We start from the raw sequence: 15,969 nt of genomic DNA, 5'->3' as shown, positions 1-15,969 counted from the left end.
ACCCAGGTCTTTCCAATTCCAAACTTTTTAACCACTATGCTGTCCTAACACCCGTTACAGGGCTCCTGGAATTTGTGGGTACAGGACTCTCATTTTCCTGATGTTTAGGCGGTTGAGACAAAGCAGCGAGACACTAGAAGTTTAATAGGCCAAGACAGAGGTTTCTTTCTCCATACTTAAAGAGTTTGGAAAACTGCTAAGTGCTCAGCATTTAGAAGAGACTCCAAACAGCTCCCTGCTAACCCACTGGGAACAGATCCTAAGTTTTTGGATTGATTGGGATCTTGCCTATATAACTAGTCACCACAGCCAGTTTTTCTTTTCCACAGGATATTCTTAGCAAACGTGACAGTATAAAATACGAAAAGAGAACATCTGAAGCTATCTTAGGAAAGTGAGCTGTCCTTTTACACCATTGCTATCCAGACAGTCTTCATGTCCAAGTTCAATTTCATTTCATGATAAGAATCCCTTAGTCACATCTTAGAATGTCATATCATCTCTCTCTCACTCCACATTTTCAACAAGTTATTTTGTTCTTGAAATCGAGAAAGACCAAGAAAGAAGTGATCCTGGCTAAACAAGGAGGAGCTACTTTAAGAGATGAGAGTCCCATAGATATTGTTGTTTGTGTCTGAAACTGGTCCTTTGCAGCTCCCCCTTGCTGATCCACACCCTACAGAAGGCCCCTTCCTGGCTACGGCTGCCTTAGGGAATCAGTCTCTCCTGACTGTACCCTTGCCTCCTCAACTCACTCATTCTGGCTTGCCTCCCACTGTAGTTCTTTCTTTCATTTGGTTCCTGTTCCATCTTTGCCTGCCCCCTTGGAACTTGACACTTTAGACTGTCCTTTTGGTTCCCTACTTCACTGATACCGTCTGGTTCCCCTTTCACAGTCAGTCCTACCTTATTTCTTTACCCATTCCTGATTCCCGAACTTGCCTAGAAGGAGAGTTTTAACCTTCAGATCAGGGTTCTGGATGCTTTTTTTGGTCCTTGTTCCCCAGAGGCCTATGCCTGTAACTGTGGCTCCCAGGTAGCTAATTCCCTTACAGCTGAGGGGGCTTCTTTCTTGGCAAACGGAAACATGCCCCAATTTCCTAAATCCAGCCCTTTGTGGTCACTCTCTGCTGCCCTCCAGCGGCTATCAGTAGGATGCACTAGTTAGAAATTAGTTCCAAGGCCTGGCTCTGGTGCCCTTTCCTTGGCCTGTGAGTGTCCTCTAGCACACTAGACAGTTTAGTTAATGGAGATGAGACTTGTGTTCAGAACCTATTAGGTTTTAATTCAACCAGCACTGCCACAACAGCCTCTGATATCACTGCTACTCCCAGTGAAATTCATTGGTGATGACTCTCCTGTCCTTTTTTCTGAAGATCTGATTGTCTCAGAAATTCATAAATTCCAGGTTTGTGGGTATACATATTTATGCTGTGTGTTGAGGTAAGGGAGAAACCTCCTGAGTTCCTGAGGCTTGACTTGTTGGGAGAAGCAGAGACAGGTGCAGTATCTCAGGCTAGCCTAGCAGCTAGTCTCACAGATTACCTAGGTCTCTTATGATATAGCATGAGGGGATCACCAGTGCTTTCTATGAGCTAAGGTAGAAATTGCCAGGTGGCTTACTGTGCCGTACTTATCAGCTCTTCAGACAAGAGCTGATGAAATGGAATGAAACTCTAGCCTCTGAACTCACAGACTTTGCTATGAAGCTACCTGGAATGATGCTGGCTCCCTGCCCACATTAAAAGTTACAGTTCTTCTATTAGAGGAAAAGAGGGTTGTCAAGACCAGAATCATTCTTCTGAAAAAGGCTCTTCTAACATCTACTGGAAAGGCTGCTCTATACTCTAGTGGAACCTGTTAGTGGCAGGGCTCTGCCTCTGGGTCAAAGCAGGAAGTGCTGGACAACTCTGGTGATTAAGCTTTAGATTAGACTTCCCATCTAACTCAAGACTGTGCCAATATGGATTGACAGTGACAATGAACAATGTTAGCCTGGGAGGCTCATGAGTCAAAGACCAAACCCAATGTAATATTCATGGGAATATATATTAAAAGCCTGGTGTTTGGTCTCTTGCTACCCAAAAGATTGTCCACAACTGCTCCTAACTGAAGGTTCTTCACCCACTGCTTGCCTCCACATATCCACCACTAATCCAGTTTAAAGACACTGACAGGGTCCACAGAGCCTGTCATTTATGAGTACTATTTCCAGACATAGAAACTGTCTAAAGCAGAGGTCCCTCAAAGAGGCTCAGGAGCTAGGTCTCTCCCAAACACAACTGTGTAAAGAACCACGTGTCTGTCGCCTACATTCCTGTTCAGTAGGTGTCCTTCCTTTCTGAGGAAAAGCAAAGCCCCTGGAAAATACATGGTGAAGTTCATCAGATCTCCCACTTTCCCTTCAAAGACCCTAACTGTTCTTTACTTTAAAACACCAATGAGGAGCTTACCTCTCTTAAGACTACCACGTTCTCAATGTGGTTAGCATCCACTACTAATGCTTGTTCCCCTTCCTCTGATTCCCAACCTCCTGAAACAACTCAACGAGACTTGAAGAAATTAGACCTCTGAGTTGCTAAAATGATTTCTATAGTGAGAGGATAATGAATAGAAAAAGGCCTTCCTAATACACTATGATGTTATTTGGCCCTAGGTCTTTCCCCAGCGCTTAAATGACACCTTAGATGATTTTCTATACCAAAGAGTTGTACTCTGCTTGGACATTATTTCATGAGATCCTGGTCTGGAAAAAGTGGATTCTGTGTTAAATCAAAAAAAGCCCTGAAACAAAATTTCTGAGCTCACCTCCTCCCCAGTAAACAGGCTGGTATGAGGTGAGACAAAGTCTTAGCAGTTCTAGAACAGATTCTCCTCCAACCAACCAAGGACATTCAGCAAATCCCAGAATGTGTTACATATTACTGGCGATTCCTTCTATAAATTTTCCATGATGTCTGTAGTTACTACTAATGTCCCAAGCAGGTTAAGAGATATATCTGGTTTGCAAGAGGCTGCAGCATTATCCCAATAGCTGGAGACCTTATTCATCTGTGCCCCATCCTTGTATATGCTGATCTAGCCTTGGCTCAAAGGTCTAGCTCAGTGCAGTCTATTCTCAGAAGTGTTCCTATTTGTATTTTTTACAGAACCAGAACCAAAGGTGTTAGCTCTCCCCTTCTCAGGAACAGGAATTATTTGCTGTCAGAGCTTCTTTTGGGTTTAAAGGGATCACTCTGAAGATTACAGGTATCTGTTAAAAAAATTTGGGCCAAACAATTTTGTCAATACAAACAGAAAACCCTGCTTTCAAAAACCAAAAGACTACCTTTTGAAGTGTTTCAAGTTGACCATCTTATTTATGCCAGGCTGCCAAACCATAGCTAAAAGTTATTTTCTGAAAGTCTGTGTATCAGTGTACAGCAGACTTGGCCTTGTCCTGAGGATCTTGCCAGAAAACTCTGCAGCTGCTCCTAAAACTGACCAACACAGCACGAATACAAAAAAAAAAAAAAAAAAAAATCAAAATCTAGACAAAGTAGCATCCCCTTGAAGCACCAGGGCCACCTGAAGAGAGTTTGGGAAGAGAAGAATATTAAAATGGGCTGTTTTACAAGCCTGGGCAAATTACACAAGAAATATAACCTCCACGAAGGCAGGGACCATGTTTTATTCCCTGTACTATGCCCACTCTACCACTATACCCACTATAACAGTGCTAGGCACACTGCTGAATGAGTAATCTCTGATGAGAGAGGTCTTTATATCCAATCGCACGCTGTGCCTAAGTTAAGACATGGACTATGGTCTTCAGAACTTTTAGCGGCTCTGTACTCACAGAGATCTGTGCAGGTGGTCTCACATGTTACTCCATCCTCTTCTAATCACTAAATGCCTTTGACGACTCTGGATTTCACTTCTCAAATGACACCTACTCAGCATCTACATGCTACCCACATAGACATGCTACCACATCGGTGGTGCAGATATTCTTTTCCAAGATAACGTGCTTTATGGCTTAAACCATTCCTTCCAACCCCACCATCCATACTAGTCATAGCAATGACATCTTCCAGTTTCATGAGTTATCAAACTGTTTGATTTCTGACTCTGGTGCAGATGACTCCATTTTACAAGATGTTATTCAAAATCATTCACAATCTGAAAGTCAACAAATATTTCAGTTGAGCACTTGGAGAATATTTCTACTGACATTACCAATCCATACACGTCACTACTAGAGGGTTCACAAACCACTCTCTCTATTTTCCTCCAAGAATATCCTTTCATAAAATCTTTCTCCTACTACCTAACCCCACACCTCACGTCTTCTGCACCAAAACTTGTTGACAACTGCTCAGTAAATACCTGGGAAAACTACAGGCCACCCTCCCCCTGCAAAAAAACCCCAAATTACATTCCAGCAGGTTAGGGACCAGTATTAAGAAGTACATGTAGGACATACCCTCTCTTCCTGTTAAATACAATTCAAGGGTTGTGATGAAGACTGACAGCTGAGGCCTCTTAAGATGCGGGCCTGCCCTACCCACCCGCCTCCTATGTAGTCTCCCGGTTAGGGGTTGTTTAGACTGGTTACACCCTATCAACTACATATCATTTTGTTACGTGCTATATCACACAAAATTAGTGTTTAATATAAATGAGTGTTCTATTGAAGCTAAAATATAAGTGATTATTAAGCAAAGTTAAGATTTTTCCACGTGAGCCAACAGCAGTCAAGCAAAGCAAGAATGTTCCTCTTAGTGGGAATGTTGTTCATCAGACTTGGGAGCAGGGCAAAAAAGGGAAGGCAATTTGATGCAAAACCTAAAATTTTATTGAATAGGATCAAGAAAGGATGGGAAATAGGAGGAGCAGTTCTACACAATTTGGTTCTTGAGTTTTTCTCAGGTTTCTTCCCTGATGTTAACTAAGTGATGGTACTGATTTGGCCTATATACTTCCAACAGGAATAGCATCACAATTTGTTCAACATCTCCAAAGAAATACACAAGTATTTCTCTTAGGTCCTACAGTTGTTTTCAAGGCAAGTAAATGCCTGCAATGGAAATGCACTGTGTTTACTTTAGACTGAAGGTTTAGAAATTGGGGAATAACTGGCCTAGAGGGAATGTCACCAGCTCAATCTAAAAAAAGCCATAGATATCTTGGGATGGCTTTGCTGTATAAGACTCGTTGCCAACAAGCGCCATTCAGGAGATCTGATGCAATGTCACAACTTAGTTCATTCAGCTTTATGAAAACCTACATATATGGCAAGTAAATAACAGCTGTGGCCAAGGAATAGAAAATAATGTGATGTTACTAAAGAAAAGAACACACTGAAACCTTTTTCTGTTACACAATACGTAAGGTGAACTGCCATAAATTAAACAAATAATGTAAATAATTATTTGAGGAAGTTAAGATTCCCTCATAATAAATGTGAATAACAGAAACGTGAAATGTTTCAGAGTAGCCCACAATAAGCAGCATTTGATGAGGAGAAATATAGGCTATAAAAAAAAGAGTTCCACAAGGAAGCTGAACAGTAAAATTAAGGAATAAAGAGAAATAAAGAAATGGGGATTTAAAGAGATTAGCCTAATATTTAAAGGAGGAAAGATAGTCTAGAGACTAGTTATATCAACACACATACATTTGTAAACAAAACGAAAATTATTTTTTATTTTCTGTGCTTGAAATAGCTTCTTCCCTCATCAATGCCTAATTTTCTTTCAGTTTAACTGTCCACCTTTTTCATAAAATATTTACAACTACTTAGGTCCACAAAGATCTTTCCACTTTGCACTTACAGATACAATCTTACTTCCTACGGCCATACCACCCTGAACGCGCCCGATCGTCTGATCTCGGAAGCTAAGCAGGGTCAGGCCTGGTTAGTACTTGGATGGGAGACAGATACAATCTTACTCCTGATTTGCATTGTTTATTTTGCATCATTAATATAATAGTCTTATATTGCAACTAGACTATCAGCTGGAATGTATGTCCCCATTCCTTGAATTAGGGCTGGCCTTGTGACCAGCTCTAGCCAACAGAATGTGGTGGAAATGATGGTTTGCTAGTTCCAAGCGTAGGCCTCAAGGGGTCCGCACATTTCTCCTCTTGCTCTCTTGGAACCTTGCCAAGATGCTGTGTGAATAAGCCTGAGTTAGGCTACTGATGGCTGGGAGATCATGTGGAACAGAGAAGAGTCGACCCAACTAAGGCATCCTAAACCAGGCACTCCCTAGCCAATCCGGCAGCTGACTTCAACGTATGACTAAGCTCACTGAACCTATCCTAAACTGCCAATCTGTAAAAACCTGAGCTAAATAAATGGTTCTTGTTTTAAGACAATACATTTTGGGGTGATTTATTATGCAGCAAAAGCTGCTGAAATAACTGAAACATACACAATGGCTTCACCCTTCCAGTGTAAAACTCATCACAGTGTGCCTTGTATTAGAATCAAGTATTTGCTGATCACCTCTTTGCTCCTGGAGGACAGAGGCTATATTATATTTATTTGTGTACCCCCATAGCACTTAGGTTGTGCTTTGTAAATAGTAGGCACTCAGAGTTTGATAAAATAAACTGAAATAAAAACCAACTGAAGTTCAAATTCTGGTGTTCATCAGCATTATCTACTTAATATTTAACAACAGAAGAAAAATGCAAACCATACTACTGTTAAAGAATCAAATAACTACTGAGAATCTACTACTGGCCCTATAGTGTTATTCCCAATTATGAACCATTAAAAGCCAGCAATTATTAGTACTTGGAGTGTACATGCCACTCCAAAATAGTTGATAAGTGATCCCTTAAGTTGCCCTTCTCAAGACTTAGCATTAACTCAAATTTGGATTTTGATAGAAAATTACACTTATTTTGGATATATGAATGTGAAGTTGTGTTGCAATCCTACTTTTGTCAACTTGGAAATTTAGAAAGTATAAAGTGGCAAAAGAGGAGATTTTGATTTGTACTGTCTCATTCACATTATCATTAACAGCAGGTTTTCTGAACCCAGAAATATGACAAATGAGAGATGTATGTAAACGCACTTTAACTTTGAAGTGCTATACAAATGTAAAATATCATGAAAGCTTGTATATTCAAAATGTCATTTCACTCTTTTCCTTAAGAAGTAGGAAATTGAGACTAGACAGGACAGGTGAGAAAGGATGAATAGTTTTGCTATCTACATGTAATTTGCTTCCTAATGAAATTTTATAGCTTTTAAATGACACTCTGCTGTTACAGTCTAAACAGAGATGATTTCATCAAATATTCCATGTTTTGAATATTTTAAAAATTATCATTCAATTGATAGTGTCTGAAAGACTCTAAAGCAAGAGAACATGAAAGCATGATCGGAATGAATATACTCATAAACTAATGAGACAAATACACTCAATGACAGTAAAAGAATATCCTTGCTGCACTGCACTGGGGACAGATCCCTCTCTTGCATGCATGTGCATCCTATAACTTGCCTTAACTTTAACTTCTTTCTTTAACTTATGCCATTCTTATTTAATACTGTTAGCTTTGACTTATAAAGGGAATAACGGTTGAATCAGTTAATAAGCTGGACAACTGAATCAGGATCTAAAAAGGTTTAGACAGGCTAGAATAAAAATCTGTGTCGTTAATAATACGTCTAAAAGAAAAATGTAGACCAAATGTAAAGTTTCCAATTTTGGTCCATAAAATCAACCCTGTAAAGACTGGATGAGGAATGGGTAATAAGGATACATGTAAAGAAGACTCGATTACTAGCAGACAGGAAGCTCAATAAATCAGCATAGAAAGCCCGTCCCCCAAATTGGGGATGTGTTCATAAAAATATAAAGAGTCAAAGGGTCAAAGGTAAGGGAGACAGATTTTAGCCAAGTTGAGAACTATTTTTCTAATAATCAGATTGTCCTAAAGTGGACCTTGCTGCTTTGGAGCAGTTAGTTCTCTTCAAGGAGGATATTCAAGCACAGTCTGGGGTGTTATACAGGGTTTCAAGTATCAAGCAAAGGTTATACTACATGATTTTAAAGATTAGCCCCCAACCCCAAAATCCCATAACTCTATTTTAGGATTCCAAAGAGTACATGCAAAAGGACACATATTCAAGGACTTAATCACACCTCATTTGAGGTCAAGATATCTCCTTTGCAAATACACTCCTGGATTTCCTATTCGTAGTTTGAACATCTCCATAGTTCAGAAGACGTCTCCTTTTAAAAAGATGCTCACTTTAAATAAGTTATGAGAATGACTAAGAGGAACTGCAAGGAGAGAAATATTTTCAGCATAGGATGTGGAAAGATCATTTTTCTTGCAATAACTCAAACCTACCTGAGCCCTGGTAAAAATGAGCCACAGCCTGAGAGCTAGAAAAGTTTTTCAAACGATTTAGGTTAGGAAAATTTAAGCTGCTTTAATAGAGACAGACATAAATAGAAATTAGGAGATAGATTCAATAGGAAGAGGCATACTCTTTCATTATTAGTAAAATTTTGGAGTTTGGGTTTCTACTGCTAAAACATCATAAAAGGAATTCCAAGAACAGAAATGTAATAGAAAATAGGAACTTGAGCATAAACAACAGTGCTCTCTGAGAGCTCACAAGTACTTGAGCATTCATCCCCGGCTCAGATCCACCTTATTTTGGCTGTGTTTTCTAACTTACTCCCTTAGTTAACATTTTCTGTGAACACTAGTTGCTTTCCATAGGGACCAAAACCACAAACTAGAGAGAATGACTACACTTCCTTCTCATGAATAGTGAGAAGGGAAATGTTCTTCCTTGGATGTGTTTCTCCAATGAAATTCAATTTCTGCTTTCCAAGAAAAGCCAATTGACTCAGAAGTTTCTGAGAAGAAATGCAGGGGTAAAGTCCAAGAGATACCACTCTACAAAACCCTAAAGCAAAACCCTAATCTTTCAGTCTTATATCAGCCAAGGGGTTAAAACCTGAATGCCTCGGTTGAGCTGCTGAATCCACAGGTGGAAGGTCTTAAGTGATACTCAGCTTCATTTGTGACCATGCTGGGAAAGCCTTTATGCGTAAGAGAACCGCGCCCCCCCCCACCCCCCACCCCCCCGCCACCCCCGGTCCCAAATATTAAGTTGACACACGTTTCTGGGACGCGGCCTGAATCCTCAAACTTTGGCGGGTCTAAAGAGACACAATTTTCTGTTTTCTGCTTAACAGGGCTTTCCAGAATTGTCATCAGATGACAGATTACACTACCCATCCACAAGGATTCAGGAGTAGCTCAGGCCATCCATTACGGGTTAAAAGCTGTTCCAGCATGAATCAAGTCACAGTGGTAAGGAGACTACCGATACAAGGGGTCCTACAGCTTTAAGAAATACCCTGGGCATCTAAAAGTTTTCAGAATGCAAACTATGTCAGCTCTGAAAACAAGAGGCACTGCATCATTATGGCAGGAGAAACAAAGCCAGCCCCTTTTTTAAAACAGACAAAAAAAAAAGATTGTTTTAATAGGAGAGAAGCATCAGTCATTGATTCTAACTTCATTCACACTTTCTATCCAACCCCATCCATCTTCAGAGTGAAGAGATGACAGAGCCCAGTTAACTCTCTCGGTCTTTCGGCCCCCACCCATCCTGCTCCTCTATACCCAAACCACCAAGGCCTACCAACCCACCCATTTCAATCTGCAAGCAACTGCCCGAGAGAATGACTCTTTCTGTCTTATGGGCTTGCAAAGCTCAGGTGCCTAAGACCAGCTTTCATCACGCTAAATAGGGTTACCTGTCAGGTTAGCATGACTGGTCAGGGTCTTTGCTAATCATCTTCTTAAATGACTTAGTCACTCACGGCTGACCACATTCTACAAAGGAGGGGATGGGAAGACTAAGGGAACAGAAAAAAGTCAACAAACCAAACCAGCAATCTAGAATATAAAATATTTCATTTTCCTTAAATGGTGCTGCCCTCATTATCTGCAAACAAAAGTTCTCCAGGCAGGCGGTCTCTGCATCAGTGCACCTGCTTAGCATTGGTTTGCTGAGTTATCTTTTTGCTGTGTCTGCAGAAGCCAACTATAGCACAACGGGTCACATCACTTGAGGGTCACTTGAGTCTCTCTACTCTCTGGGTCCCTCCTCCCACCTCCTGCCTTCCCTTCTACCCACAAAACCTTTAACTCCACCATAGCTAAGGATCCCAGATAGCTAAATAAAAGAGGTAGCCTCAAACACAGGGAAAAACCCTTAGGTCTCCAGTGTGAATCGCCAACGCCAATCCCCCACCCCTCCCGTTTTCCTTAAGACCTGATGGTCTTCAGTCACACATCTTAAAAGAAAAACAAAAAACAAAAACACAAAGACTTACTTGTCTCAAGTCGATGAAGGCCAACTGCAGCGTGTCCTCCTGGAACCCAGGCACCGGGCCGGATCTGGCAAACTCTGTGGGAAAGAAAGGAGGATAAAAAGCGCCTTTAACTAACCATGGACAGGGAGATTGGCAGACGGATGACAGGGAAGACAAGAGAGGCTGGGGGAGAGGAGGACCAAGCTTCTAAGGAGTCATGTCTCTCTCCCTTCAGCTTCTTTGTTTGCCCTTCAAAATTCGTGTCATCAAAACACCATTAATTCCAGCATCCTGACAGCAAGGAAACTGTACTAATTCGACCTGAAATTTATTCCCATGAGCCGCGCTAGGCTTCAGAGTATTTGTTTTGTGAATGGACAAACAACTTGCAAAGGAGGAGGGAGTGGGGGAGAGAAAAAAGTTTTTCCTCTCAACACAATAAAATCTTCAGCTGTGAAACTCTTTTCAGTTCCGAAAGCTATTTATATTTTAGATCGCTGAAGGAATTTTCTAATTTCACGCCTGTCACCTCATTCCCCAAGCATTTATCAAAAAATATTCCCTGCCACATCATTAATTATTCCCTCACTGATTATTTGTATTATCTCATGAGTGCATTATTGCCAACAAACACACGCCCCAGCAGCAGAGGCTGCCCCAATCTAGTGCTTGGCTCTTAAGCAAAGGAGTATTGGCAGACGTGAAAAGGTCCATCTAAATAAATCTCACTGCAAAAACTTAGAGAACATTTGCACACGTCCATCCTTCGAGTGTAAACTTTGTTCTTGACTTCTACTTCTCGAAAATTCTTTATTCTCTTTCCTCTATCCCAATTTAGTCTTAGGTCAAAGAGACCACATGAATGTTATTTGCAATTTACAGTAGCGCCTTGGGTACACACTCAGTTTATGACTCTGGCTTCTACATCATTAACAAGAAGACAACTGCATAGGGCTATAGGGACAATTACTACTAACACTTAAGAATGTCAAGTTTTATTGTCCCTAAGCCCTGCTTATTATGAAATCCAAAGGTCTTGTTTAAGCCCCCTATACACACACACAGCAAATTCAAAAGTTGGACAGTTACTATGTCTTGAATTCTCTCTGTGAAGCCAAAGTGTGATAGACATTTAACGTCAATCTATTTACCTCAAAAACAACTAGAGTCTCTTCTCAATGCAAATATGAAAAGGAATGTTTTCCTTTCAATTATATTTCTCTCTAGGAATGAATTTAAAAAATTATAAAGAGTTGGTATATTTTTCTTTCGAAATTAAATAAAATTCATCAAGATATTTGCATATATGTCTAGAAAACTACTTCCAAAAACTAGTAGCTGGATAGATTCAAATGATGATTTGTGAACAATGATAGGAATTTCTGTTCTTTAGAAATATTTTCCATCTAGGGGCTTCTTAGACATAATAGGTCTTCATAACATCCTTGCCCCACTTTAAAAATTAATGCTAATAAGTGAAGTTGCAGGGATTATGGAAACATTATGTGAAACGAAATTTAAAACAATTTATTAAACTTTTTAAAATACAGCACAAATTTATTACACAACTGTATACAAAATATTCTTTTTAGACATTTCAAATAAAAATGACTCAAAAATGGAAGGAGATAAACTATATAGCAAGATTAGCAGCACTAAGTTTCCATATGCTTTGAAACGAAAATTCTAATGCCATTTATAAATGACTTCTATCATATGTAAAGCTCAAATGATTAAAGTTTTAAAAGAGTAAAATTCGAAAACTGTAAAAATACTTGATGAGGGTCATGTTAGTAGAACGCTTGACATAATTCATCTTTCATATCTTACAATAGCCATTATCTGTGATAACCTTGTATACAGCAGCTGCTCAAGTCAGATGTACAACTTTCCCATACTATGCTCCTGTAGAAAGCAGTTCTTTGAATTATAGCCACAGCCACTCTTTTTGACAGACTTGATTGTCAGGTGGTCAGTTTAAATAAGCTTCCCACGCCTGATCGTTTCCTCTAAGGTTAGTAGATTATTGCTCCTGCATGACTCAAGGCTAGGCTGCATCATCTGAAGTACTGAAGTTCTCTCTGTCAGCAGGAACCCTACTTGAGTCAAAATGCAGCAACTACCAAGGTGTTCTGCTACGCTACACGTTCAACTTAACAGAATTACCCTGTGATCCATGGTTTGAATGCTTGAGAGCTGGCTACACATTCTTCAATCTTCTTATTGGGCATGCTCCCTGGGGCTAACAGATGATGCTGATGAAACCACTCAGGAATCTGGATGTGATATATATTTAGTTCTCAGAGTCTCACTTTATAGACCTCATTTTTATGACACAGTGAATCTTCCAGGTTCCCAGAGGACATGGTGGCCTTTTAGGTTTGATTTTCCCCTTATAAATTGAAGAATCAAAGAATGACAACTGCATCAAGGTATGGCAAAGTAAAGAGATTAATTTTCTTGTATAGCTTATGGAAATGTCTAATCACTGTATATTCAACTTTATATTTGTACTTTTTCTCATTGTTTTATGTATATAACTCTTGTCTCCCCATGCAGATAGTAAACTTCTTAGGGATAAGGGCCATATCACAGAATCTAACAAGTATTTAGAATAGTAGATGTTCAACAAATATTTATATATTAATTAAATAAGTTACAAAAACAGCAAGATGCATTAATCATACATACTCTTCACTGCCAATGAAAATCTCTGGATTGCAAAAGGTAAGGTGTCCTTAACATGAGTATTGATAAGTAGGCTTTAGGAAATTTATAAGCTCTCTAAAACTAGGTACACCAAGATTGAGGGGATGGGCTTTGGGGTCATAAAAATCAGAGTCTGAACCCCATTTACTAGCTCTATGGGTGTGGGCAAATTACCAAATCTCTAATGCTTCAATGTCCTTATCTCAAAAATGAGGATAATAGTGCCTTCCTTACAGCACTGCTATGAGGATTAAATGAAATAACAGACGTAAAGCAGTTGGCAGAGTGCCTGGCATATCATAATTGATTATCATTACAATTAGTTTTTTGTGTGAATATGCATTTCTCTGGGAAGAAGTTTCATAGCTTTCACTGAATTCTCAGAGGGCTGGAGACGAAACAAATGTTAAGAAACACTGTTCTACATCCAGGATAAAACCTTAGAAGAAATTCAGCTACCATTCAGTGATGAGTTAGTGAGTTAGCACTGCAAATTTTTTATAGGCAAATATTTAAGTTCTTCACTTAAGGGAAGCTGCTATGACTAATACTAGTATATTAGCTATAGCACAGTAATTTTCATTGGTATTATTTTAAAAATTCAATAAATGCCTAAAATAGATCTCCTGTAATTTTGTGACTCAATACACCCTTAAAAACATGATTATTCTCCTAGAATCCATGTTTTAGCTATACGAAAAATGTTAATAGCATAAGAAAATGTGACTATTCAAAAAAAAAAGAAAATTTACATATAGTCTGATTTCAACTATATAAAATATAATATGCATAGAAAACAGGACTGTAAGCATTCATTTCATAATGTTAACCGAACCTGTTACAGAGAGGAAGATTACAGGAGGGTTTTATTCTTATTTATATTTATAAACTTTTAAAATCAGTATGGACCACTTACAATCAGAGAAAAGGAAACAGAAGAACATACATACAAACACCCCAAAATTACCTAGTGGTGCTAATTTAGTAGTACTTTCTCTAGTGACAAGGATAAAACTTGTTCAAGACTTAGCATTACAGGCAACTGGGATTTGATTTGCACAACCAAATTCCCAGATTCTGCTTGACAGAAAGAGAGGAGGAAAACTCACATGGGAGGGGGCAAGAAGCCCCCAGTCTGCTGTAGCATGCTGATGCATACACAAACTGATTATATGTACACACAAGAAGCTTCTCTTTAGAGTCACAAATAGAAGCCTTCCTTCTTTTGACACTATAAAAGGGAGTACATGTATGCACTAGTGGCCACCTGGAACCAATGAATATATGAGGCACAATGGACAAGTCTCTTTCTGGCCTTCTCTCTGGATTCCAAGATCTGTAGTAGGTTCTCAGTCTCTAAGCGGCCTAAGGCAGCACAAAAGTTTCCAGAGGCTGGAGTTGTGTGGTGTGCCCTCTCTATCAGCAAGAATATCAAGGTGCCTGCTCCATCTAACACAGAACCAAATCCCACCTTTGACCATCTCATGTTACTTGGGAACTGAGTCAAGCTTCCAGAGAAGCTGGCAAGAAAGCTTCCTCTCAGAAAACTTGTTCAGGTTAGTCGAGGCCCTGACCAGCACCAACCCATCCTTCAGAGAGCCTGGTTCTCCCGAGCAGCTCTCCCCTGCCCTTGTCCAATAGTGGTATGGACTCTCAGAGTTGAAGCTGGTATCAAGACCTGACTCCAAGATCCAATTTGCAAATGTGAAACATCTTTTAATGAAGGAAATATTTTCATTAAAAAAATTAAAAGGAGGTGTACAAAGTTACAGTAAAGAAGGCATATTGTTAATTGAAGATACAAGTGGGAAAAGAAAATCACCAAAAAAATTTACTTTACTTACCAAATATCCAACATTCCCTCACATTCTCATACATACATCTATGAGGTATGGCAATCATTTTTAAAAACAATATTAATTTCTCAAAAATATCTGTAGGTTTACACTCTAACAATCTTCACACTATAATATGAAATGAAATTACCAAAGGAGAAAAACGAGGGATTCCACTATTTCCAAAATGCTTTCTAGACTTCTTGAAGGCTGATCTTAAAATTAACTGTTACTTAGAGGAGAAAGGAAATAAATTTTTTTAAATAAGCTTTAAAATTATCTGGCACATTCACATTTGGCCTTAGAAAACAAAATATACATTTCATAAAAAGTATAGAATCCTAATTAGAATAAAAAGGGAGAGTCAAGAGTTAGAAGGGGCTTTGAGAAGTCAAAATGACTGCCTTAGTCTATAATCTGTATATCTAGACAGGACATTTGGGAGGTTATCAAAAGCAAGTTGTGGGAAACAGAATATAAAACTAATTCTTCTGAATCTTTGCAAATTGTCCATTGCTCAAGAATAATTTTCAAAGGGAAATAAGCGACAAGGTAAAATTTATTTCACAAAAGCTAGTACAATATCTGACAAGTAGGTAAAATAGCAATTGTTGGAGGAAAGCATAATTTCTTCAAATAAGAGGAAGCTGAAAAGGCAGTATACAAAACAGTTAACGTTGTACACTATTGCTCCCAGGGAACTTCTGGGTCAGACAATGGACAATATAGCATTACCAGCCCTCATTGAATGGATTAGAGGTTTGCTTTGGCCAAAATGCCAGGTGAGAAAGAAAACTCAGCACCCTGGGGCCAAAAGTATGTTGGGTACTTGTTTATATCTTAAGATCATGTCAGGTCACATGTGGTTTTTGTGGGATTGAAAAAATAAGAGCTGCTGTTGCTGTATTAACATAATGGTTTCCTGGTATCTGGCTCCCTGGAGCAACAGATAAGGAGTGTGCTAGACTGCGAAGCGCGGCTCTGGGGAAGCTAAAGCCTTCTTGCATCACTGCACAGCAGCTCCACGAAGCTAATTACAGAGAAGAGCTGATGGACTCCACAGGGAATCTACTCAA

The 15,969-nt window shown here is 39.3% G+C and overlaps 1 protein-coding gene across 5 annotated transcripts in view; it reads right to left on the bottom strand.

The window, feature by feature from the left end:
* Window positions 1-15,969, bottom strand: part of EXOC6B (exocyst complex component 6B) — a 579,301-nt gene that overhangs the window by 135,389 nt on the left and 427,943 nt on the right. For all 5 annotated transcript variants that reach the window (XR_011425979.1, XR_011425980.1, XM_001492091.7 and 2 more), the window contains one exon: window positions 10,371-10,444. Coding sequence is in view for 3 of the 5 variants with exons in the window: in XM_001492091.7 (XP_001492141.2) it covers window positions 10,371-10,444 (74 nt within the window). In the remaining 2 variants the exon portion in view is untranslated. The remainder of the gene's footprint in view (window positions 1-10,370; window positions 10,445-15,969) is intronic.

This window comes from Equus caballus, chromosome 15 (assembly GCF_041296265.1).
Source record: "Equus caballus isolate H_3958 breed thoroughbred chromosome 15, TB-T2T, whole genome shotgun sequence".
Classification (NCBI taxonomy): domain Eukaryota; kingdom Metazoa; phylum Chordata; class Mammalia; order Perissodactyla; family Equidae; genus Equus; species Equus caballus.
The sequence above is the reverse complement of the archived record's forward strand: the minus strand, read 5'-3'. Positions and strand labels throughout refer to the sequence as shown.